This window comes from Rhincodon typus, chromosome 22 (assembly GCF_021869965.1).
Source record: "Rhincodon typus isolate 14 chromosome 22, sRhiTyp1.1, whole genome shotgun sequence".
NCBI classification, from domain to species: domain Eukaryota; kingdom Metazoa; phylum Chordata; class Chondrichthyes; order Orectolobiformes; family Rhincodontidae; genus Rhincodon; species Rhincodon typus.
The window spans coordinates 3,105,725-3,131,714 of record NC_063353.1 but is presented as its reverse complement, the minus strand read 5'-3'; the positions used below and the strand labels follow the sequence as shown (position 1 = coordinate 3,131,714).

At 40.4% G+C, this 25,990-nt stretch overlaps 2 protein-coding genes across 7 annotated transcripts in view; one reads left to right on the top strand and one right to left on the bottom strand.

Moving 5' to 3' along the window:
• Positions 1 to 14,992, bottom strand: part of fgd6 (FYVE, RhoGEF and PH domain containing 6) — a 96,501-nt gene extending 81,509 nt beyond the window's left edge. The window contains exons 1-2 of one of the 2 annotated variants that reach the window (XR_007264463.1): positions 14,763 to 14,992; positions 6,516 to 8,928 (exon numbers count right to left, since the gene is read on the bottom strand). Coding sequence is in view for 1 of the 2 variants with exons in the window: in XM_048610199.1 (XP_048466156.1) it covers positions 6,516 to 8,928; positions 14,763 to 14,772 (2,423 nt within the window). In the remaining variant the exon portion in view is untranslated. The remainder of the gene's footprint in view (positions 1 to 6,515; positions 8,929 to 14,762) is intronic. The other variant, XM_048610199.1, reaches the window with a different exon arrangement.
• Positions 14,993 to 15,179: 187 nt separating this feature from the next.
• The window catches only part of vezt (vezatin, adherens junctions transmembrane protein), a 70,463-nt gene continuing 59,652 nt past the window's right edge, over positions 15,180 to 25,990 (top strand). For 2 of the 5 annotated variants that reach the window (XM_048610203.1, XM_048610204.1), the window contains exon 1: positions 16,837 to 16,938. Coding sequence is in view for 3 of the 5 variants with exons in the window: in XM_048610201.1 (XP_048466158.1) it covers positions 22,258 to 22,581 (324 nt within the window). In the remaining 2 variants the exon portion in view is untranslated. Of the gene's footprint in view, positions 15,303 to 16,836; positions 16,976 to 21,962; positions 22,582 to 25,990 lie in introns of those variants that run through there. The other 3 variants (XM_020527301.2, XM_048610202.1, XM_048610201.1) reach the window with 3 other exon arrangements.

Here is a 25,990-nt window from a genome sequence, read left to right as displayed (position 1 = left end):
AAAGTGTGATGAGAACTCTTCACTTGCCTGAGTGCAGCTCCAACAACACAAGAAGTTTGACGCTGCCTAGGACAAGGCTGCCCACTTGCTTGGGACTCCATTCAGCCCACCTGCAACTTTCAGTTCCTCCAAAGATGCACAGTGGCAGTATATACCACCTAGAAGATGCACTGCACTAACTCACCAAGGTTTGTTTGACATTATCTTCCAAACTCATGTCTTGCACCTAAAACAGCAGGTGCATGGCAACATTACTTAGTTGCAAGTTCCCTTCCAAGGAACACACCATTCTTGGAACAATGCTGCCATCCCTTCCCTGCCAACTCCTTTCCTATCAACTCTATGGGGCACATCTATAATCAAGGATTGCAGCAGTTTAAAAGGCTGTTCACCACCAACTTCTCAAGAGGAATCAGAGGTGGGGAAGAAATGATCCAGCTAGCAAAATGAACATCCCTAATGAATACATACAAGATTTAGCGCTGACAGATTCTGGTCATAGACTGAAATCTTAGGCTGTAGACAGGACCTTTCTGGAGCACTTTCTGGTGCATTTCTTCAGTGCTCAATATGCCGATTGCAAGGTCAAAGTTGTCACATGCATTTGAGGACATGTCCATACTATTTGAGGGTCTAGCCCTAAACTGACAGTTGGCGCAGAGTTATCAAACAGGAAATTATCAAATACGTACTTGGAGACTTAGGTCTTTGCTTGAAGTAGTCTCAGACTGAGCTGATTTCTATCCATTCATTCTGTGAATCCAATACCAGGATCACTATCATGGAAGGGATAGAGTCATAGAGTTGTACTGCACAGGGCATCATTCAGCATGACAGAGAAAATCATCAAGATTGGTGCAAGCATCCATTAGTTACCTATCCTTGATCATAGACTCCAACAATTTTCCCACCACAGACGTTAGGCTAACTGGTTTGTAATTCCCTGGTTCCCTCAGTCACCCTTCTTAAAGAGCAGAGAGACATGAACAAATTTCCAATACAGAGATACAGTTCTTGAATCCCGGGAATGTGCTCTCCTGCTTCCTTTAACACCATCAAGAAATCATCAGGTCCTCGGGATTTGTCACTTTTCGCTTCCATTAATTTCCCCATTATTGAAGATTTACTTAATTAGACCTTTTCCTTGATCCTGTGTTGATTTCCCTGGGACTTCCGGTAAGCTATCTCCTTTTCTGCTGTGAATATTGGAGCAAAACATTCAGCATGTCTACCAATTCGCATGGCCAGTGATGATATCTCAATCTTAAGAAGACTAATGGTATTCTTAATGAGCTGCTTTTCTTTTACATAACTCTAAAAATTCTTCTTATGGTATTTTATGTCCCTTGAAAATTTGTTTTCATAATCTTTCTTAGCTGTTCTTTATAAGCTGCTTAGTGGCCATTTGTTGGTCTTTGTATTTGTCCAATTCTGTGGGATCCACACTATTTTTTGCATTTATATAAGCCCTTTCTTTTAATTTTGTGCTGTCCCTTACCTCCTTAGATGTCCATGGCTGTTTTTTTTTGTCGGAGGTTTTCTTGCTCATGGGAACAAACGCTTCTGAATAGCCTTAACCGTTTATTTGAACACCCTCCATAACTCCTCAGTTGTTTTACCTATAGCAGAGCTTCCCAGTTGACTGCAGACAGTTTCTGCCTCATCCCGTTAAAGTCTGCCTTACTTAAATCCAAAATTCTAGCATCCAATCTTTGATTACGTCTCATTTAATGCTATAGGGAACTCAATCATGCTATGAACACAATTTGACAAATGCTCGTGAGCAGCTAGGGCACGAATTAAATCATTATTAGATCCAATATTGCTTATTCCCATGTCACATCCAAGAAATATTGCTATAGGAAACTATCCCAGACATTCTAGAAATTCATAAACTTTCTGGCAGATGCATGTCTGTCTCCGACTTTATGTTGAAATTAAAATCCCCATTAATACTACTCTGCCTTTGCCATATTGTTGCTTAATTTCAGAATTTATACAATCTAGCACTTCTCAGCTGCTACCAGGTGATCTAAATGGAACAACTATTATGGTTTTTGTTCCTCCATGGTTCCTTAGTTCCAACCCTAAGGTTTCCACTGGATGCTTTTCCCTTCATTACTTCCTCCCTCACCACTGAAGTGATTCTGTTTTTAATCAGTAAGGCTTCTCCACCCCCTCTGCCATTTTCTCTATTCCTCTTGTAAACTTTATGTCCTGGTGTGTTTAGTTTCCAGACCTGGCCATGCCGTACCCATGTCTATATCATAGTTTTCAATTTGAATCTGTGTGTGCAGCTCGTTTAATTTGTTCCTTACACTCCGTGCATTTGTATAAAGAACTCTAATTTTGGCTGTACACGCTATCCAGTCCTTCAGTATCTTTTTATTACTTGTCCCTCCTGTCTTACGCAATACACTTTTTATAATTCCACAATGTTGATTAAACTGACCCTGCTTGTTCATCCTATTAACCTCTACCTTCTCCTCACATGCTGACCTGCTTCTATGATTGTCACCCCGCTGCCACACTAGTTTAAACCCTCCCGAGTACCAGCAGCAAACCTCTCTACAAGGATACTGGTGCCCCTCCAGTGCAACACCCTCCTTTTTTGTACAGGTTTCATTCCGAAGAGATCCCAATGATTCAAATATTTGAATCTTTCCGTTGTACAGCAGCTCTTGAGCCACGTATTCAGGTGTACTATCTTCCTTTTTCTGGCCTCACTAGTATATGGCACAGGGAGTAATCCTTGGATTACAAACCTTGTGGTCCTGCTTTTTAAATCCCTTTTGTAACAATGTGGGACATTCATCAAGATAGCAGTTAATGGTGACCTGTGATAGCCTGTTGATTGCTTTTTTCACTGATCGATGGAAATCAATTGAGGAGATGGTTTAATGGCTCTGCTCATATTCCTAGAATTTGTACCTTCCCTGTGAACGGTGATGCCCTATCTAAACACAGGATTGCTGATGAATCAGCTCACTGAGGCTCTTAGAGCACTTTAGAATTTGTTCCAAACTCTGATCTACTTGATTCAAAATTATCTGCTTTCTGATTCAGAATCTGCATCGCTGAGCTTACAATGGACAGTCCTACAGCTGTTTTGGTAGGTATTGTCCTTGAATAGTGATGACCTGCCATTAAGGTTGTTGGGTCAAAATCCTGGAACTCCTTTCCTAACAACACCGTGGGTGTATCTATAATCAAGAATTGCAGCAGTTCAAGAGCTAGTTCACAACTAACTTCCAGAAAGTAAAACCTGTAGATGCGATATTTCTCTGCCAGCAATTGCTGGCTAACCTCACATTTTTTACTCAATACATTCTTGATGGCTAAGAAAGCCAAGGTCAAGCTAAGCTTTTCATCAAAGGAGTAAACGATATACTTGAGGTTACACAGTCATCCTTGATGTGGAGCGCTCGCTTGCAATGTTCACAGGCAACTCTCAAGGTTCTCAAAGAGATTTCTTCACAACTACCCTCGAGCCTCAAAAAATGAGATGCTTTTAGGTGTGTGTGTGTGTGTGTGTGCGTGGGCGTGTGTGTGTGCATGTGTGGGTGGGCGGGTGTGTGAAGGGACACCTGTTAAGCTTTGAAATGATATGGCAGCAGTTGTCCAGCAGCCACATGGCTTTCATCTCACACACTCTACTTTTCCCTCTGTCTTATAATTGAATAGACAATTAGATGTCTACTCATTGAACGGAGCACATCCAAGATGGCATGTTGCAATTAGGGAGGCAGAAAACTGCTTGTTATTAAGCTCATACTGAGCATCCAAGAGGAGATCATTGCTATTACAGATGTTAATCCAATTATTTTCCCTTTTCCCCTGCCAGGTCTATACCAACTCATGCATTGAAGTCACTGAGAATGACTAGCTTCTGAGACTTTAGAGCAGTAGGAATCACAAGGGGACTTACTATATTCCAAAACCACAGGCTGTTAATTAAATCATAACCAGGAGAAATGAGAATCTTATGATATTCCTTGCATTGAATATTTGACCTAATTAAAATTATTTTAATTATCTATGTATGTGTCTCAGCCTTAATTATACACAAGGACTCTACTCCCACAGCTCTCTTTGGCAAAGAGTTCCAGGGTCTCTCAATCCTCAGAAGAAGTGTATGGCTCGAAGCACATGAATCAGGCTATAAATAAAAATGGCAGTCACTGAATACATAACCTGTTACAAAACCTTATTTTCTTTTTGGTCATATTGGCTAGGACACCAGCAGGCCTCTCAAAAATACTGCTACAGGAACGGTTAGACATTACTTTTAAATATACAAATCTCTTTTGGTACTGCATTAATCTACCATAGATTAGATTCCATGCAAAAAGCAAGGAGATAAATGGGCTGGTTAATTTGTCCTTAATAATGTTGGTCAGATTATGGTTGCTGGGTGAAATTAATAAACATGTGCATATAAGCTGGCAAAATAATGTTGTTGAGATTTGTGCATGATAAAACATTGAATATTTGTACATTCATGCATTTTGTTGGTCCAGCTGAAACATGGTGACAGCATTTTATATTTTGAATTACCTTAACTGAAAACAACTTGGCTCAAAGCAACAATAATACCAATTAAACAATACGAAAGCAAAATCAGGAGATTGCATCTCAAAAATACCTTAAAAGTACTTCAAAACATATAATTACTCTTTGAGGTGCTGAGACTTGTTACATTAACAAACAACAGCAGGCATTTGGGCACAGTTAAATCCTAGACTGCATCCATTTTCCCTCTTCACCTGTGCTGCTAGGTTAGGTATCGAAGTACAATCTGAACTGTCCTGATGCCAACAATGCTAACATTAAGGCAAGCTAACACATGCCTGAATACACTAGAAATGTTTACCATAAAATTTTATTCATAGAAATTGTCAAATAGTACAGAATCAAAGGATACTTATTAGCTTGTTGTGTCTGTGTCTGACCTTTACAAAAGGCTAAGTAGCACAATTTCCCTGATTTTTCTCCATAACCCTGCAAAATTCAATTCCCTTTTTAAGTTACAATTCTGTTCAGGAAGTACAACGTATAACTCACTGCGTGAAGAAAATTCTAATCTCCTCAGTGAATTTTTGCCAATTCTGTTTAATCAGTCCCCTCTGGTTATGAATCCTTTTGCCAATTAATCTTCAATTATCCTCCCAAATCCCTTTATAATTTTGGAAATCTCCCCTGTATCTTCTCGATCCAACAAAGGACCAGAATAGTCAAACAAATATGAACAGAAAAGAAGCAGGAAAATCAGGTTCTTCAATTCGATTATGAAACAGCACCACTTCTCTCTCAAATGTTGGTAAAAGGAAGGGAATGGGAGAGAAAAGTAAAGTCTATTTTACAGCAAGCTTGGGCAAGCTCTCCTGGGAGTCAATCAATCAAAATGACTAGCACAGTATCCCCTTCACCATTCCATCTCCCAAACATCCCAATGTCTGTCTCTACAATTCTTCTGAAATCCTTCCTTAAAAATGAGTAGCAAATCCAGTCCCGTCATGTCCATTTATTTCAGAGAGCACCAGTCACTGAAAGAAGAAATTGTTCTCAATGTTGAACCTGAGCCACTCTTGGAGCTGCAGTTCCTCATGTTGTGTCACGTTTTAAGGCACTCAATCACAGTTCAACGTCTAAATGGGCTCGCTTCACATTTGTTTCGCTACAGTTATGCATCTATTGTTATTGCCACAAAAAACGGTACCATATTAGAATATGACTGAACACCGACCAAAGCAAACTAAAGGGAATCTATTTATTTTAAGTTTGTTATACATTGTATATAGTGAATTTCAAAATTTAAGCTTTATTCAGAATAGGTCATTACTGGGAAAACTAGTTATACAGCTGATAATTGACCAGGTCAGTTATTTACACTGTGACTTGTGTAAAAAGTAACATTCAGAGGTTCATATTGCAAGTCAGATTGGGTTCAAGATTATTTCAACATTACATTGGCAACTGTATAAACAAATTTAATTACAGTAGAAAGGATTCCTTCTCTGCATTACTTTAAAATGTGACATCAGCTTAGTTTTTAATGGTCTACAAGAAATGTTCACCTTCTCTTTGAGGCAGCAAAAATGAAGGGCCCATTCATGTAGCTTTGTGGTTGAAAATCAGCAGAATATGGTAGGGATGGCAGTAATTTTCCTCTGTACCCTTTTTAACCAAATCTACTATAAATAGAAGTGTTAGTTCATTCAGTCACACTGAAATGAATTAATATACTGAAATTTGGCTATGGGCAGTCAATTTTAAGATAATCAGAAACAAAATATTCCGGATATTGGCAATTATAAATAAAACCAAAAATGCAGGAAAAACTCAGCTGGTTTGGCAGCATCTGTGGTGACAAAAAGGGTTAGCATTTCAGGTCCGTTCATCAGGGCTCTCTAATGAAAGGTCAAAGCTCCAAAACAATTTCAGAAGATCAGATTCTCCCATACAACTAATAAGCTTCATACACACCTGTAACATACTAACATTCTCATAATTACCTGATATGCTGGTTCTTCTGAGTTGCAGTGTATTTTTGATAGCAGGTTGATACTGCATAGGGTTGTATTTCATAAAAACTACTGTCGCAGTCTTCAACACTGGAAGAACTTTTCCAATCAAAATTACCACTGATGTTTTCATATTTAGGAGTAAGAGACTGTTGTTCAGTCAAATGCAGTTTAGAATTCTTTGGCCCTTCTTTGTGGAGTTGAACATGAGATTCCTGTTCAGCAGGAAAGTTATTTGGAAAATCAGAGGGGCTTTTAAGTATTTGCCCTTTCTTTGTGTGGTAGCAGGAATCCACAGAATGTGCTTTCACAGGTTTAATTTCTTGATCACCTGTCACTGACCCTGAAATGCAGAGATTATTGTCTTTACTTTCCATAGAAAGAAGTCCATCTGGTGCACTGTCTAGTGAATAGCTGCCTTTTGTCAAAAATTTTTGAAAGTCCGTTTTCATTTTAGCAGAGAGTTTTATACCAAGAATTCGCTTAAATGAGTTTTTCTTTGAAGGTGCTTTTAGTGACTTCTCCAGCTTTTCAGAATCAGCAGATGACAAAGACTTAGCTCTTGGCTTTGATATATTGGCTTCGTTATTTGTTGAAGTACTTGTTAGTGTCACAGTGCCAGGACTCCCCAGAAAAGGCAAAATAGGATGTGGAAGTTTCCATACAGGTTTCTCACTCAGATGAATTGTTTTGTGTTCACTAGTAGATGTTTTGGTTTCTCTGCCGGATAAACTGCCAGTTCCCTCTTCCGCATCATTTTCTACTGAACCACTTGCACTCTTATCATTGCCTGCTGTCAGATCCCTTTTAACTATAACAGATGAAGGCAGGCTGTGACGCTGTGGTTTTTCTGGAATAATCTTTGGGGAGATGTCTGACTTAGTGGACTTTGCATCATTACTAAGTACTCTATCAAAATCTGAACCAGTATCATTATTTGATGCAGGCACTTTTGGAGCATATGATAAACTGAGGTATTTGGGCAAACTCATAGAGAGAGAACTACTTCTAATAAAACTGCTTTTGCTGTCTGTCGGCAATGTTCTGTTGCCACTTTCCAAATCTTTCTTTATTTGTTCTACTTTACTTCTATTTTGCAAGTCTGAAGAGATTTTGACTTTAGAGACAGAGTCCAGAACTGGCTTTTTGAAGGGTAAAATACTTTGATTACAAGAATCTTTTGCTTGACTCAGTTCAGCAATCTTATCCTGTGAGGATGCACTGTTCATCTTGACAGTCTGATAAGAACTTTCACTTTTACACATAGAGACACTTCCAGCATCCAAAGAAACAACTGATTTCTTCAAATCTACAGCAGTTCCATCTGCAGTCTTGAAACAAAGATCATTGCATATCTCATTAGGACACATAGCATCTTCCACAGAGTTGTCTATACAGTTCTGCCTGATGAGACCAACTAGGCGTGCTTTATTTGGCTTTGGCATAGGAATTGGTTTGGTGCAAGGCACTGAAGTGAATGTTGAAGCAGTAATTGAAGAATTATCCTGAAAGGTCAACTTCTCCTTTTCTGCAACTGTAAATGGAACTTTTGGCTGGCTGTTATGCACACTTTCTTTGAGGTCAGTACCAGAAGAGTGGCAATTTTTCCCATTTTTCACTCCTTTTTCCGATTCCTGAGCAGCATTTTTAATCTCATAGTCTTTATTCCCATCAACAAATGGCTCTCTTGTATTTCTTTTGGAATTTCTTAGATTTTGGAAAGTTTGGTCAGTATTAAACACTTCACTTTGCCCATTATTACTTCTGTGTAATTTGATACCTGCATCACAATGTGCATCTTTTTGCTTTGGAAGATAATTGTTTGGTGATACAACCTGAGTTAGCACATCTTTAAATTTCTGCTCTGGGAAACTAGTTTTACTACTTATCTGGTACTTGTTAACCGTTTTGCTATTCTGAGTCTCTGGCCTTTGCCATACTGTAGAGGAATAATTTGCTTGATCGTACTTTTTGCTCTTTTCTAAAGCTTCCAATTTGGACAAGTGGTCAATGACAAGTTGTGTTTTACCTGTATTTTCACCATTTATATATTTATGCTCATACTCAGTTTTACATGAGTAATTTGATATTTCGCAATGATGAGTCAATTCACAGTCTCCCTTTTGCATTCCATCACCTTGGCAAGTTGGACACTTCACATTTTCACTCAGTTCTCGCTTAATTTCATCTGGGCATTTATTAATTTGCAGTGGTGTTGGTTTGACTTCAGCCACAGGTGTAATTTTTGGCAATACTGGTTTTGGTGCTAATGCTGGTTTTGGTCCCTTATGTGTTGAGAATGGTTCTGATATGATGATATCTGGCTTTGGTGCAACTGGAGGAGGAGGTGGCTTCTTTCCCAAAGCAATTCGGGGTTTAGGAGCCACTGGAGGCTTCTTAATTCCTACAGGAAAAAGATACATAGAAAAGTTATTTTTCTATAGCTTTGATGAGACAAGGGCTGACAATATATGGCATTTTGGAAGAGCATATTTTGAACAAAAATTGAGTAACATGTGGACCAGGCTACAGCACAAATGTACAGAATGCTGAAACCATTACAGTAACTTTGAATATAATGTTATAACATTAGTATTATTTTCAAAAAAGAGGGTAGTGGTTAAGAGCAAGAACCTGTGCGGACGAACTGCCAATGAGAGCACAACCGGACAATTCCAAAGAGAAGTGAGAGGGACAGTAAATACAAGCAAATACAAAATAGAGAGAGAGAAGAAACATGGACAAAATAGAATGAAGGCAAAGGGATGAAAAATAGATCTAGAATGCAGAGTGACTCATGATAGGTTGTGTTACTGGAACAGGGAGAATGCATAATGACACACTGAAAGCAGAAAGTAAATGAGTAGACAAGGGAACAAGGATATTCAAAATGGAGCACTCAGTGCATGCAGGAGATGGGGGAATTATGGGGAGGGGTCAGGAAATTCTGTTGATAAAGGGAGGGCAAGTGAACAAGGTGGTTAAAAGGACATGAATTACTTAGATTTATTAGGCATAAAATCAAATGGACCATTTAGAAGAACTATGTAAATCACCTGGCTACACCTTCATTACAGAACAGCAGATAATTTTAGGAACCTAAGTACAGGAGGATATAAATGACTTCTATGATTCTGTGATTGATACAAACAAAAAGTAGGGAGTGGACAGAGAAATTAGAACTAGAAAGCATACAAAGCAAATGCATAGGCATAAGATAGCGCAATTGTGCACTTCAGAAAGAGAAGACATCAGCACGAGACAGAATAATCAAGATATGACCACTTAGTGGTAGTGGATTAACTTCAATATTTAATTCGTTGACATTCAGAATATGAACTAAACACTCCGCAAACATTCCACTGCCCACCAGTCTTGAAGGAAGTTATAATAGTAGCATCTTTCTGATCCACAAGCGGCCATGTTATGACAAAAATTGAAGCATACAATAACATTGTATTTTATCTATTTCCAGCTGCCAATAAAATGGTCCGTGAACATGGAATATCAGTTGCACTTATGTAGCAGTCTTAAAATGTCAAAGGGTACAGAAACTTACACAGCAGCCAAAACTATTCATCGTAGCAACAACTGTGGAAAAAGAAAGTAAGATTAAAGCAGATTTTTAGCAGGTGTGTAGGTGAAAAAAATGCTTAGTATTTACAAGTGTGGTTGATTTTGCAATGTCAGCAGTGATTGGAATACTAAGCAACTGCAAATTAAGTTCAAGATGGTTTCCCTATGGAAAGAAAATATTGCCATTTAAGATTTTACACAGAAACTTTAAGCCTTAGATATTGTAAATATGAATTTTACTTATTTTTGCTGCATACACGATACATACAGCAAATTATTCATGCACATTTAACTTACTGACAGTTCAGGGAATTCCAACTTCAGTGCAATGTTTGTAGGGTTGGAGACAAATTCGCATTTGGGATCTCTCAGTAATAATGAGAAGACAATGAGCAATTCTCATTTAAATTTCATCTGGATTATCATTTGTCCTTTTTTTCGACAGCAAACAGCCCCTTTTACAGGTTTTCTAACTTTAATTTTCCTCAAACTATCATTCAGATGAGATCTGACCAATAATTAACATACCAACAGTATAACCTTATACCCCGACAAACAGCTAGCTTCAAAAAAATGAGTTATGTAGACCACTTTCAATCACTACCTACAAATCTGTTAACATTTTATACCATACATTGATACTCTTCAGAAATGTAGGGGAAAGTTTTTTTTTTTAAAAAGTTACCAGAATTACAGCTAACACACATTACTGCCCATGCAGACATTTAGACTTGTATACCATAATCTAGCTAGATATCTTAAGTTCACCAAAGATCCCTACACAGCACCTTCCAAACCCATGACCATTTCCATCTAGAAGGACAAACGCAGCAGATACATGAGAACACTATGACTTTTCAAGTTCCCCTCCAAGCCTCTCACCATCCTGGCTTGGAAATATATCACGTTCCTTCACTTATGCTGGGTTAAAATCCTAGAATTCCCTCCCTAATGGCATTGTGGTCAACCCACAGCAGGTAGACTACAGTGGTTCAAGGAGGCAGCTCATCACCACCTTCTCAAGGGCAACTAGGGAAAGGCAACAAAGCCAGCCAGTAACGCTTACATCCCACAAATGAATAAATAGCTAGAATACCGCCATCTTATTTGCAATTTTGACTACCTATATCAGATAGATTGTAAATCAAATAAGGATAGGGTTGACATAAGGAATACATAATGGTTGCAACTCAAATGAGAATCCATGCTGGAACTGCAAAATAAACCAGTCAACATTTAACATTCTGATGAAGGATCTCATCTGAAAGATGGAACTAATGGTTCGAAATTGATGAGTTTGTGTATTTCTGGCATTTTCTACTTTTAATTCAAGCTATGCTGTTATTTGTTAAAAATCTAGGGGAGACAAACATCATTAGTATCAATCGATGGTGGGAATCAAAATCCTTCCCGATCAGATCTGGAGTCAGGCAAGGCTGCCCTCTCTCTGCTGCCTTGTTTGTGTGTTGAGCCTTTTGCCGAATCCATCAGGACGGATGTGAGCCTGATAGGGGTGACTATTCCAGGCAGCAGAGGCCTGCAGGTTAAAGCCTCCTTGGACATGGATGGCATCACCGTTTTCTGCTTGGATCCACTGTCAGTGCGCAGGCTCATGAGCATCTGCAACCAGTTTGAACTGGCCTCAGGAGCTAAGGTAAATCGAGGCAACAGTGAGGCCATGCTCTTTGGGAACTGGCCAGATCAATCCTTAATCCCCTTCACCGTCAGCCTGGACTACCTGAAGGTGCTGAGTATTTGGTTAGGAGGGGCTAGGGCGTGCACCAAAACTTGGGAGGAGCGTGTCACCAAAGCGAGGCAGAAACTAGGCAGATGGGAGCACTTTTAGTGTTGGTCTGGCCTATTCCCCAAACCTGCTCTGCTGTAGTCACCCAGGCCACCTTTCACTTCATTTGGAGGTCGAAGACGGACTGAGTCTGAAGGAACGTTATGTATAAAGAAAAAGGGGGGAAAACATACCCAAAGCTACCCTCACCCTGATGGCCACCATTGTGTGTGGCTGCATCAAGCTGTGCGTGGACCCTTGGTATGCAAACACCAAGTAGGAATACTTACTGAAGTTCTACCTGTCCCCAGCATTGCTAAGGATATGTCCAGCCTCATTGCTGCAGAACACTCCAACCAGATGGACTGTTCTGTATCACCTGTCCTTCATGGAGAAATTTGTGAAGCTCTGTAACGTGGGACTCCATGCTCTATGATCTGTTCCCTGGGACGCACACCGAGACAAACATCAACTGTGCCTGGAGGACCATCAACTTGGTGAAAGATGATCTTTGATCTGCCTGAAACTTGCTGGTCTTCCAGTTGAAAGAGTTGATCATAACTGAGTGTTGCAGACTGGCACATTCCAAGGTCCAGGACTACATGCTGAGGGAAGCACAAAAACTTGGGACAGCTGCTGCCAAGGCGCAGTGGGGAAAGACCACCGTATAAGGTCCTTCTGCCAAAGCATAATGGGGGTCCATCCAGTAATTGAACCCACCCTGAAGCCTCAGCTGAATGCCAAGAATTTAACTGTATATATAGAGAAAGCCAAACTCCCATGTTTGTGTTCTTCTCTGTAAGCAAAGACAGTCCAGATCTGAACGGTTTCGTTAGCTGTGTATGTACATAAAGATTTCCTTCCATGAATAAAGTACATTTTTGAAATTAAAAAAGACAGGAATACTCATTGCTTCCCTACCATAGAAAAAATTAATCTGTTGGCACTGTTATCTGTTGTACTTCTAATACAAAATGATTTTTTTTTTTAAATGCATTGCTTATTTGCATCTTTCTCCTTCCTTTGGATATGCTACTCTTCATTAAATAATGATTCTGTGGGTGCTGGTCTTTCTTTCAGCTTTCCCAGGTGATCATTCTATACATATGACAAGATATGAGCTAATCCTGTCTACACACTATTCTGCAACTCTAGCTGGAAGAATTCAGGAGTTGCAATTCCAGACAATTTTCCATTCAATTACCAAGTACAAAACTAAACAGTCACAGTTCTTTCACTGACCCAGCTAAATCAGAAGTAATCCAAGAACTAACACCAAAAGAAACCTTTTTAGTCTTCCTGGCAATGGCTTACCTAAATATTATTTTAACCATTTATGCCATTTAGAAGAGATCTAAAGAGAGTTAATTTTCAAATCAATATATAACTAGAATATAAAGGTTTAATCATTGTTGCTGTCATTAACAGCACATCTCAGTCAATGACGCATTATAGAAAATTACTACTTTTTCTATGAACATTTTTAGTAATCCAATAAACTAAACTCAAGTCTTCATTTGTTTAAATCTGTTTTGGGGCTTCCAAAATTTGAAAGTAACAATTGCCACTCAGAACAAACAGAACTGCATTGAACACTGCATTTCAGTGTCAGCTGTGACCAGCTGTAAACTGATGGTCTTATATTCAGGGTTTAACAGCCAGACAACCCACAAGTGTCAAAAACACAGCTGCTCCTCAAAAACTTAAATCAATTACTACTTTAGAGCAGCCTATTTAAAAATCAGAGCTCCCTAACAATATATCATTTTAAACAGTTTCTAGATATAAACCGGATGTCACAAAAACAAAAAAATACAAAATGAATAAATGTCATTCAAAGCCAAAGAAATTCAGACTTACTGAGTTGCAAAATCCAGATTGTGGAAACCCCACTATGTGTTATTTACTGCAGTTCACATCAATTTTATTATTCAGTTCCGTTTAAAAAATGTTAATTCTCTGGAACTGTTTCAATAGTGGCAGATATTCAAACATTTTGGGTTCACACGGATTACAGAAAGTAGTGTGAAAATTATCAACGATGACCCCTACTTTGCACTAACTACACGAAGAAAACTCCTTTTAGAACTGGACGTACAATTGAATGTGAAAAAGAAATTATTTTTCGCGACATAATCCTATCATAACGTGTAAACTGGATGAGACTAGACATGACACTGGCACAAAAGGATCCTGTGCAGCTGATGCTAGTTGGAATTTACTGCACTGAAAGACAAATTTGGGACAGGGCTGGTGTCTTCGAAGGCGACAGATGGGGTCTTATGTGGTCAACGCTTGGCTGCAAATCAATCAGTCGTCACCCCCCACCCCCATATTTCAGAAGGAAATATCCACCCGCTGAAATTGGGCATAAAGGTCTTTGATAAGCTCAGTGGTCGAACAAACCGTTAAAATGACGAGTTTGCATGGAAGGAAAGAACTCCAGTCATTTATCTTGGCACAAACAATAGCTATAACTTTTAATCTATTGAGATATTTCTCCAGGTTGGGGAGGGCGGTTGCCTTTATCAAAAACAGGAGATTGTCAATTAAATCGCAGCTTCAAAACAGTGAAGAGAGACAATCTCCCCACCATCACCACTTTTAAAAAAATACGCCAAGTAAAATGGGATTAAGATCGATGTTGGGAAGAGAGAGTCAAAGGGAGCCTGACCGCCAGCCTCAAGACATGAAGATATCGAGGACCCTTCCTTTCCTTCCTTCCCTTCCCCCAACCTTCTCAAGGCAACAGTAACGCCGCCGAAAGCACCGCTCCCTCACTCCCTTCAAGAGGCAGCACGGATCTGCCACTGCAACGAAAAATAACCGAGTCGGCGGAACCGAGCCCAAAGCGCGACGACAGCGGGGAACAGACTCACCTGCGCTCATACTGGGGACACCGTGATCTCCTACCGTTTCCCGGCCATCGGCGCGTATTTCAACGACTACAACATCAACCCGGCCACATCGATCGCTATCAGCTGCACCGCAAACTAGCAATATTTACAAATCACGCAGAAAGATACTTTTTTTCCTCTCTCACTGAGGTTCACCGTCCGTCCCATAGGCGTCTGTTAGTTCACTCAGGCGCCCTCTGCGGCTCAACCGACAACCCTACCCGGGCGCGCGCACTCCTCCGTGACGACGCGGCCAGCGCGCGCGCTCCTCCCGCAGCCGTTGACCCTCAGTCTCAACGCTGACAGTGCGGCGCAAGCGTTCGCTCACCCCTCCGAAGCCTCACGGGATGCTTTGTAGTTCCTCTGCATCCCTATTCCAGCACCTCTGGAGGTGCAGTTGCAGAGTTGGACCACAACTCCCAGAGTCCTCAGCGAGGCACACTGCTTTCCTCTCACCTTTGATTGCATTCATTCACTTCAATGGCGGCTGTTGAAGAGTTTGATGAGGAGCTGGTGTTGGAGGTAAGCGCAAGGTCTTTGCTTTATCGTGCAAACGAGAAGTCCAGTTTCAAATTCCAATGTTGCTGTATGATATCCTGTTGTATTGTCATAGTCATTTAACTTCCCACAATGATATTTGGTTAATCTGATCAGTCCATTTGCTTAGTCCAGTCACTGTTCCATTTACTATAAAATGTGCAGAAGTTAATAATACCTCATTTCAGAGGATTGTGTCAGGAGCAGTTTCTCCGTGTACACCATCATTTTATTAGTGAATATTGTTGTCCTCTTATAATTCAAGCAGAACGACTCCTTGGAGTCGCTAAAACCAGATTTCATTACGCATTTAAAAGCACAGGATATTTTGATTGATTTTTAATAAAGTCTGAAAACAATGGAAACATAAAAAGCGGAAAATTCTTATATTTAAAGAAAGCTGGGAAGATTTTATCTTTAATTTGAATATCTAGTCTATTAAGTTCGACGTTATTTGGATGTTTCACAAACACCACTTTTGTGAGTCTTAGTGGCAGTTGTAAATTACATTTTGCGATTGTATGAGAACCAAGAATGTAGAAAAATGTCCTGGTATAACTCATAGGAGCGTCACCCTGCTGACAGAGGAGCCAAAAGTGAAATTAAATATCAGTAAGTATCTCATTGTTTGGATCTTGCAAAGTATTACCCAAAAAGGTGGAGTGGGCAAATATAGTTGAGGATTTGAAAACAAAATTAGATATTCATCTGAAGAGAGAAAAAAAACTGTCAGGACAATGGGAAAAAGGCAGGTGAGTGTGACTTACTCAGTTGGTCTTGCTGTTGCAGAGAGCTTGCACAGACTTGTTAGATCAGATGGCCTCCTCTGCATTGATAATGTGGTTCAATGAAAATTTGATGCTGAGCAACATAAAAAGATTTTAGGACAAGCAGTGAAATGCTTGAACAAAAAAGTAGGTTTTAAATTTGTCTTAAACAAAAATACAGGTGGAGTGAAATCTGGAGATTGATAAATTAGAGATAGAATTCTAGAGTTTAGGGCCAAGGCAGCTAAAGTCACAACTGCCATTGATGGAGTTCTTAAAAATGGTAATATGAAGGACACCAGAATTGGAGTAGTTAAGAGAACTGTGTTGGATGAAGTTACAGTGGTGGGAAGAGATGAGGCTACAGAGGGATTTAAAAACCAGGATTACAATTTTTAAAATTAAGGCATCAGAGGAACTCGGGCCTGTACAGGTTGGCAAGGATAGTGATGTTGAGTGAATGCCACTTGATGAGAGTTTTCCTAAACTTCATTCGCAGAATGTGGGTATTGCTGGCTAGGCCAGCATTAATTGCCCATATCTAATTGCCCCAGTGTCTGGTGATAATCTGTCTTCCTAAACCACTGTAGTTCATGTGCTGTTGGAAGGACATTCCAAGATTTTGAGCCAATGACAATGAAGGATCAATGATAAATTTCCAGATGAGGTTCACATGTGGCTTGGAGGGAAACTTGAGGTGGTGGTGTTCTGATGTTTCTGCTGCCTTAGTTCTTCATGGTGGACATGTTCACAGGTTTAGAAGATGCTGCCAAAGGAGAAGGCTGCAGAATTTTGCATGAGCTGAAGTTTATGGGAGGCTGAAAGAATATTGGAATTGTCAACTATACAGTTAGGTACGATATGGGTAAGGGTTTCAGAAGATGTGCTGAGGTAAGGTGAAGTCAGACAATGATACTGATGTGTATATAAGCAGTCTTGTTGATGAAAGAAATGTGTGGTTGGAAGATCATGTGGTCAAATAATTAATGTTGGTCCGTATGATCACAGCAGAATGTCAAACTTTTGGCAGTAACATGCAGTTATGATATTTGAGAATGGTCTATGTGTTACTATAAGTTGAAAAAGTTTGTGTTTACATAACAATAAACTTTAATTTCATAGTTTTATTATTATGATTTAATTACATTCTTTCTGTTAAAATTCTATTGTGTGTTCTGACATTGTGGATTCAATGCATACACATTACCAGGAGTATGTTTTGGTTAGAAAAGGGCCTTTTTTTTTTGAATAAGCTTGCTTTGTGAAGATAATGTTCCATCTTCCCACTGAGAATGCCGTCCATTGTGTTGTGTGGCACTACTATTGTGCTAAATGGGATCAATTCACAAAGAGCTAGCAGCTTAAAACTGAGCCTTCATGAGGCACACACATCAGATTTATATTCTACTGAAGTATGCAACTTGACATGTGCCCTACTCTACTATTACCATGATGCGAATGGATCAATTGTGGTTCAATAAAGGATACAGGACAGCATACCAGGAGTATTTTCAGGCAGGCCAAAGAATTAGTTGGCAACCTGAAGAATGAACCTGCAGCACAAAACTACATGTGTGCCAAACAATGAGACAACATGTGACAAGGTAAAGCAATTTCACAACCGACTGATCAAACCTAAGCTCTGTGGTCCTGCCACATCCAATCAAGAATGGTGATGAACAATTACTTGCTGGGGTAGGGGCTTCACAAATCTGCCCATCCTTAATTGTGGGTAGCCCTTCAGGACTCTGCAATTTCCAGTTCTCTCATGACATTCAACAGCATTGCTGTCACTGAATCTCCTCCACAATCAACATCATGGAGGCCTACAATGACGAGAAATATTACTTGACCCTCCATATATAATTCTTTGGCTACAAGAATAGGACAAAGACTAAGTCATAGAGTCATACAGCACGGAAACAGATCTTTTGGTCCAATTCATCTGTGCTAACCAAGTTTCCCAAACTAGTCTCACTTGTCAGCATTTGGCCCATATCCCTCCTAAACCTTTCCTATTCATGCACCTGTCCAAATGTTGTTTAAATGTTGTGACTGTACCTGCATCTACCACTTCCGTTGCCGGTTTTTTCCACATACAAGTCACCCAATACGTGAAAAAGTTGCCCCTCGGGTCCTTTTTAAAAAACCTTCTCCCGTTACCTCAAAAATATGCCCCCTAGTTTTTAACTCTCCTGCCCTAGGGAAAAGACCTTTGCTATTCATCTTATCTATGACCCTCACGGTTTTATAAACCTCTGTAAGGTCACTCCTCAACCTCTTACGTTCCAGTGAAAAAAGTCACAGCCTCTTGGAGCTTCTCCTTAAAACTCTAACCCTCCAGTCCTAGCTACATTCTGATGAATCTTTTCTGAACACCCTCCAATTTAATAATATCCTTTCTATAGCAGGGTGACCGAAACTGTATACAGTACTCCAAAAGTGGCCTCACCAACATCCTGTACAACATGACATCCCAACTCCTATACTCAATGCTCTGAGCAATGAAGGCAAGTGTGCTAAATACCTTCTTAACCACCCTGTCTACCTGGGATGCAATTTTCAGAGAACTATATGTCTGAACCCCTAGAAATCTCTGTTCAACAACACTACACAGTGCCCTGCCATTAAGTCCTGCCCTTGTTCGCTTTACCAAAATGCAGTACCTCACATTTATCCAAATTAAACTCCATCTGCTACTGCTCAGCCCATTGGCCCAATGGATCAAGATCCATTTGAAATCTTAGATATCCTTCTTCACTGCCCACTATACCACCAATTTTGGTGTCATCTGCGAACTTAGTAACAGTGTCTCCAAAATTCTCATCCAAATCCTTTTTACAAATGACAAACAACAATGGACCCAGCATCAAACCCTGCAGAATACCACTGGTCAAGGCCTTCTGTCCAAAAAACAACCCTCCACCACCATCCTCTATCTCCTACCATAAAGCCAATTTTGTATCCAATTGACAAGCACTCCCTGAATCCCATGTGATCTCACTTTACTAATTGTTCTCCCATGCAGAACCTTGCCAAAGGCTTTAGTAAAGTGTATATAAACAACGTCTACTGCTCTGCCCTCATCAGTCTTTTTGGTTATGCCCTCAAAAAACTTAATCAAGTTTGTGAGACATGATTTGTCCGTACAAAGCCACGCTGACTATTCCTAATCAGTCCTTGCCTCTCCAAATGCATTTTAATCCTATCTCTCAGAATCCCCTCCAACAACTGACCCACCCCTGATGTCAGACTCAAACAGAAGTCGCTGGAAAAGCTGGACCCAAAACATTAACTCTGATTTTCTCTTCACAGATGCTGCCAGACCTGCTGAGCTTTTCCAGCAACTTCTGTTTTTGTTCCTGATTTACAGTATCCGTAGTTCTTTTGGCTTTTACTGATGTCAGTCTCAGTGGTCTGTTGTTCCCAGGCTTCTCCTTACAGCCTTTCTTAAATAAAGGCACAATGTTAAACTCCCTCAAGTCCACTGGCACCTCACCCATGGCTGTCAATGAAAGAAATATCTCTGCTAGGGGCCCCACAATTTCATCCGTAACTTCCCACAACATCCTGGAATACACTCGATCAGGTCCCAGGGATTTATCCACTTTTTTTTTTAAGATGACCAACACTTCCTCTTCTGTAATGTAGACTGTTTTCAAGACATCAATATTTATTTCTGAGTTTCCACAGTTTCTCCATAGTAAAAACTGATGTGAACTATTCATTTATTATCTCTCCCATCTCGTGTTGTTCCACACGTAGATGACCTTGTTGACCTTTAAGGGGCCTTATTTTCTCCCTAGTTGCTCTTTTGCTCTTAACATACTTACAGAATCTCTTTGGATTATCCTTAATCTTATCTGCCAAGGCTATCTCATATCAGCTGATATCCGCATAACCTCCTGATTTCCCTCTTAAGAATGCCTTATACTCTTCAAGAGATTCACTTGATTCCAGTTGTCCATATCTAACAAATGCCTCCTCCTTATTTTTGACCAGAGCCTCAATATTCATCCATTGTTCCCCATTCTAACCAGTCTTGCCCTTCACTTTAACAGGAACATAATGCCTCTGAACGCTCGTTATTCCACGTACAAAAGCCTCCCACTTGCCAGTCATCCCTTTCCCTGCTAACAGACTATCCCAATCAACTTTTGAATATTACTGTCTCATACCGTCAAAATTTGCCTTACTCCAATTAAGAACTTTAACTCTTATACAAGGCTTATCCTTTTCCATAACTATTTTAAAACTAATAGGATAATGATCACTGGTCCTACAGTGCTCTGCCACTAACACTTCAGTCCCTTACCCTGCCTTATTTCCCAAGAGAAGGTCAAGTTTTGCTCCTTCTCTAGTAGGTGTATCTACATTTTGATAAAATTTTCGTGGGATTCCTCACTATCTAAGCCCTTAACACTATGGCAGTACCAGTCTATATTTGGAATGTCAAAATCCCCCTATTATTACAACCTTCTAATTCTTATATATGTTATATATATATATGAGATCTGTCCTACATATTTGTTCCTCAGTTTCCTGCTGACTATATGTGGGGGGGGAGCAGCTATAGTACAATTCCATCATGGTGATCATCCCCTTCTTATTTCTGAGTTCCACCCATATAGCTTCACTGGATGATTCCTCAGAAATATCCACTGTAAGTACAGCAATAATGTTTTCGCTGATCAAAAACGCCACAACCCCTCCTCTCTTGCCTCTCTTTCTATCATTCCAATAGCATCTAAACCCCGGAACATTGAGCTGCCAGACTTGTCCCTCCCTCAGCCATGTTTCTGTAATGACTATGATGTCCCAGTCCCATGTTCCCATACATGCCCTGAGCTCATCTGCCAAACCTGTAAGACCCCTTGCATTGATAAATGCGGGTTAATTCTTCAGACTTATCTAGTTCTCTGACTTGCTGTTGCCTGCTTTTTCTAATTAGCTTGCTCTCTTTAGCTTCGGAACCATCCTCTTCCATCTTTCTTTCTCACTACTACTTAGGATCACCCCCAACACTTCCCAGTTTAAACCCCTCCCACTAGTTTAAAAGACTCCCGAATACAATTAGCAAATCTCCCCACCAGGATATTAGTCCCACTCCAAATCAGGCAAAAGTCATCCCTTTTGAACAGGTCTCTTCTTCCCCATAAGAGATCCCGATGATCCAAAAATCTGAATCCCAGCCCTCTGCACCAGCTCCTCAGCCACTGATTTATCTGTCCTAACTTCCTATTCCTACACTCACTAGCAAGTGGCACCGGAAGTAATTCACAGATTATTACCTTTGAGATTCTGCTTTTTAACCTTATACCTAACTTCCAATATTCACTCTGCAAAGCCTCAACGTTTTCCTTAAGTGTGTCATTCTTACCAATATGTATGACAACATCCGGCTTTTCACTCTCCACTTTGAGAATATTCTGCATCGTCTTTGAGACATCCTTGACTCTGGCACCAGGGAAGCAACATGCCATCCTGAATTCTTGCTCACTGTCACAGAATCTCCTGTCTGTGTCCCGACAGGAGAGTCCTCCATAACAATTACTCTTTTGTTAAGCAGAGCTTGTCAAAGTTCAGAAGATTCATTCTTGGTGCCTAAGGTCTGGCTGCCATTCTTGTTGTTTATAAGTTGGTGTGTTTCTTCTAGTTTAGTTCGTTTGATGATGATGTAAGTGTCATCCACGTATTGAATCCATAGTTTGGCTTGGATCTGTGGAAGATCTCAGTTCTGAGGAAGGGTCACCGGACCCGAAACGTTAACGCTGATTTTTTCTTCACAGATGCTGCCAGACCTGCCAGCAACTTCTGTTTTTGTTCCTGATTTACAGCATCCGCAGTTCTTTCAGTTTTTGTTTGCTAAAAACACTGTTCAAACGAGCCACAACACACTGCAGAAACCGAGAACTATGCCAAAATGAAAAGAATACCTCCACCAAGTATTTAGAGACAACAGATACCTGAACAGCAGGGTCTGACGATGCCTGTCACACAAACAACAACAGGGAGATACAGTGCGCCCCGACACACTTGTCACGTTACCATACATCAAGAATGTATCTGAACTGACCACAAGACTCCTACAGCCACTGGGTATCAGAGTAGCACACAAACCTACATCAACCCTATGCCAACTGCTAACAAGAACCAAAGACCCCATACCCACTATGGACAGAACCAACATAGTAAACAAGATTTCATACAAGGATCACGACAAAGATTACATTGGACAGACAGGAAGGAAACTGGCTCTGAGAATACATGAACAACAAATAGTAACAAAAGGGCACAACCAATACTCACTCTTCTCCATACACACAGACAAGGAGAACCACCGGTTCGATTGGGACACCGTCAGGTTCCTAGGACAAGCCAATAAGAGAAAAGCACGGGAATTTCTCGAGGCCTGGTCGTCCACCAAGAAGGCCATCAGTAAACATGTAGAATTAGACTCTATATACACACCACTGCAAAGAAAAATTGGAAATGAGGTAATTAACTCCAACGGACGCAGAGTTTAAATAACAAGCGAGAAACACAACAACGCTTAATTGGAGGCTGCGCTGATGATGTTACCCAGCAGGGTAATAAAACGTCTGCAAACTAACGAACCAGCTCGGCAAGCGAACCAACCACAGCCTGTTGAAGCACTTTGCATTTTCCTCGTGGTGCGCGTTTCCACCTCGCTTTGTGTCATCTATGAATTTGGAAATATTATATTTGGCTCTCTCCACAAAATCATCAATATATATTATGAATAACTGTGGCCCATGGCTAATCACAACCTACCAACATGAGAATGGCCTATTAGCCAATATTAATATACACTAGTATTGTATGTTACCTCCCATCCCATGTTCGTTAATTTTGCTAAATAACCTTCCATGGAAGACTTGATCAAAATCTTCTGAAAATCCAAGTATGCTATAAGGAGTCCACCAACTCCACTTTATGGATTTGGTTCAAAAGCACTTATGCCCCCTCCTGCCCGTACTCTCGCTTCATCTCTCGTTCTCTCCCTCGTACGCCCTCTCTCCTGTACCCCAACCCCCACCCCCACCCTTGTCTCCACCCCTGCCTCTCTCCTGGCCGGTCACCCTCCTATCATAGCCCCCCTGCACCACCCCCCACCCCCGCTCGCTCACTCTCTCTCCCTCACTCACTCTCACCACCCCCCACACCCCCACCTTCCCTCTCTCACTCTCCCCTGCACCTCCCCAGGCCCCCTGGTTCTCTCCTCACCCCTGCGCTCTCCTGCCCCCACCTACATCAAACATGATCTTACTGAGTTGTGGAGAAGGCAAAAGGGATTGTGTGGCCTACTGCTGTATCTAATTTGTGTATTTGTATGCACCCTGCTAATGCTGGTTTCTATAATATAGAATTAGGATTAAATACTGTCTCCTTGATTGCTGTGGATAAATATTACCCACCACTGTGTTGGGAACCTGTTTTGATTCCTTCCCTGTGTGGCAATTCTACATTCTTTGTTTCCTTTTACCACATTTGCTTAGGGTTACAGTTATATAAAATACCTGTTTTATAGTCGTAGTTCCCAGATTTGAAACCTGGAAATCCTCCCACTCAAATTCCTAGCATACTTTTGTAGGAATTTTCATTATTTTACATGATGTGTTTTCGGACCGGAAATTCTTCCATTTTTTGTTGAGGTGAACCCTTCCTGTCTGCCGTCTCACCCCATCCCTCAATACCTTCATTTTCTAGAAAATTTGTAGCAGAGCCCATTTGTGTGGTATGTTTGCTTCAGTGGATTTTCTGGTAACTTGTTTCGCAATTATATCGTTTTGCAAATTCCCTTGACCTTACTTTGTTACTCCTAGTTGCAACTTGATTCATTGAATTTAAACCTTTTCACTTACTGAACACCTCTGTCTAAATCAACTTTGATGATCCCTTTCTTAACCTGTTGAGAAGTGTTTGGGTGAACTAAAAATCTGTCTCCCTTTTGGAGAGCAATTTTCTGAAGTGTTAAAACATCAAATTCCGAAATCTAGGTTGAATCTGTTGTTCTCCATTTCACTGTACCAAAGATATCGTTTGTACATAGTACTAAAATAATTTGACCAAAGACTTAAACCCCACTGCTGACGCAATCCAATATTTTACTCATATAATACTGAGGAGGCCATTTGACCCTATCAATCAACAAAGATCTGTTTACTGTAATCCCATATTCCATTTCAATTTTTGCTTCGTAGCCCTCTATGCAATGTAAGCAAATATCTAAATACCACTTAAATGTTGTGAGAGTTTCTGACTCAATCACCCCATTCAGGCATTGAGATCCAGGCTCCCAAAACCCTCTGAGTGAAAAAAATTCTCCCCTTAGCCTTCTACCTCTTACCTTGAATCCATGCCCCGATATTGAACCCTCTAATAATGGAACAACTGCCTTCCTATCCACCCTGTCTGTGGCCTTTATGATCTTATACACCTCTCTCAAGTCCTAAACAAATGCAAGTATTCTAATACCTTCTTAAACATCTTTTATATTACCTTCCCTGCTACCTTCCGGTTACTGTAGATATGCACACCAAGGTCTTTCTAACCTTCAGTAGTTTCAAGGGTCCTAACATCCGTTGTGTAATCTCTTGCCTTTGTTAGCCCTCCCCAAGTGTATAACGTCACGCATTTCTGTAGTGAATTCCATCTTCCCACATTCTGCCCAGCCAAACAATCCATTGATATTCTCCTGCATTTTACGGCTGTCCTCCTCACTAATTACCAGTCTGTCGATTTTCAAGTCATTTGAAAGTTTCTGGATCATACCCCTACATTTAGTTCAAAATCATTAATGCACACCACAAACAGCAAGGGCCCTGCACTGAGCTCTGAAGAATCCACTGGAAACAAACTTCCAGTCACAGAAAGATCCTCTACCATTAACCTCTGCTACCTGCGCTTTAGACAATTTCAGATCCAGTGTGCCAAGTTACTTTGGATCCCAAGGCCTCTTAATTTCTTCACCAGTCTGCCATGAGGGACTTACCAAAAGCCTTGCTAAAGTCCGTGTAGACTAGATTAAATGTATTGCCCTCATCAACATTCCTGGTTATGTCCTCAAAAGTTTTGATCAAATTTGTCAAGCCTGACCTTCCCTTAACAAATTCATGCTGATTATCCTTGATAATCTGTGTTTTTCCAAGTGGAAATGTATTCTGTCCCTCAAGTTTATCTCTCATAACTTCACTATCATTGAGGTTACATTGACAGGCCTGTAATTTCCTTGTCTGTGCTGCCTCCCTTTTTTATTAATGGTACAACATTAGCAGTCCTCTCTCATCTCATCTGTGGCCAGAGAGGATTTGAAAATTATGACCAGGGCTCCTAATATCTTCTCCTTTGGCCTCCTTCAATTGTTTGGGATACGTCTCATCCAAGCCTGTGGATTTATCCACTTTTAAAGTTGCTAAACCTGCAAGTACCTCTTTTCTTTCTCTCTATGCTAATTTCTTGTAATATTTCACAGTCCTCCAACCTGATATCTATGTTAGCTGTCCTTTCTACAGTGAAGACCAATGCAATGTATTCAATGAGAATTGTACTCCTATTTCTGCATTTACATGTAGATTACCTCTGGTTCCCAATGGGCCCTACTCTTTTGCTAGTTATTTTCTTCTACATTTTTAAAAACCTTCTTTCGGTTTTCCATTATTCCACTAGCCAAGGCTTTCTCATGCATTCTCTTCGCTTTCCTGCTTTCCTTTTTAAGTTCCCTCTGAATTTTTTAGACTCGTCAAGGACCCTACGTTCACAAGTCTAGCCTGACCAACCTTTCTTCATAGACGACCTCCTCATTTTAGCTATTAGTCTAACAAACTTTTCTGAACTACTTCCAATGCAGTTATATCTTTGTTTAAATAAGGTGACCACTGTTGT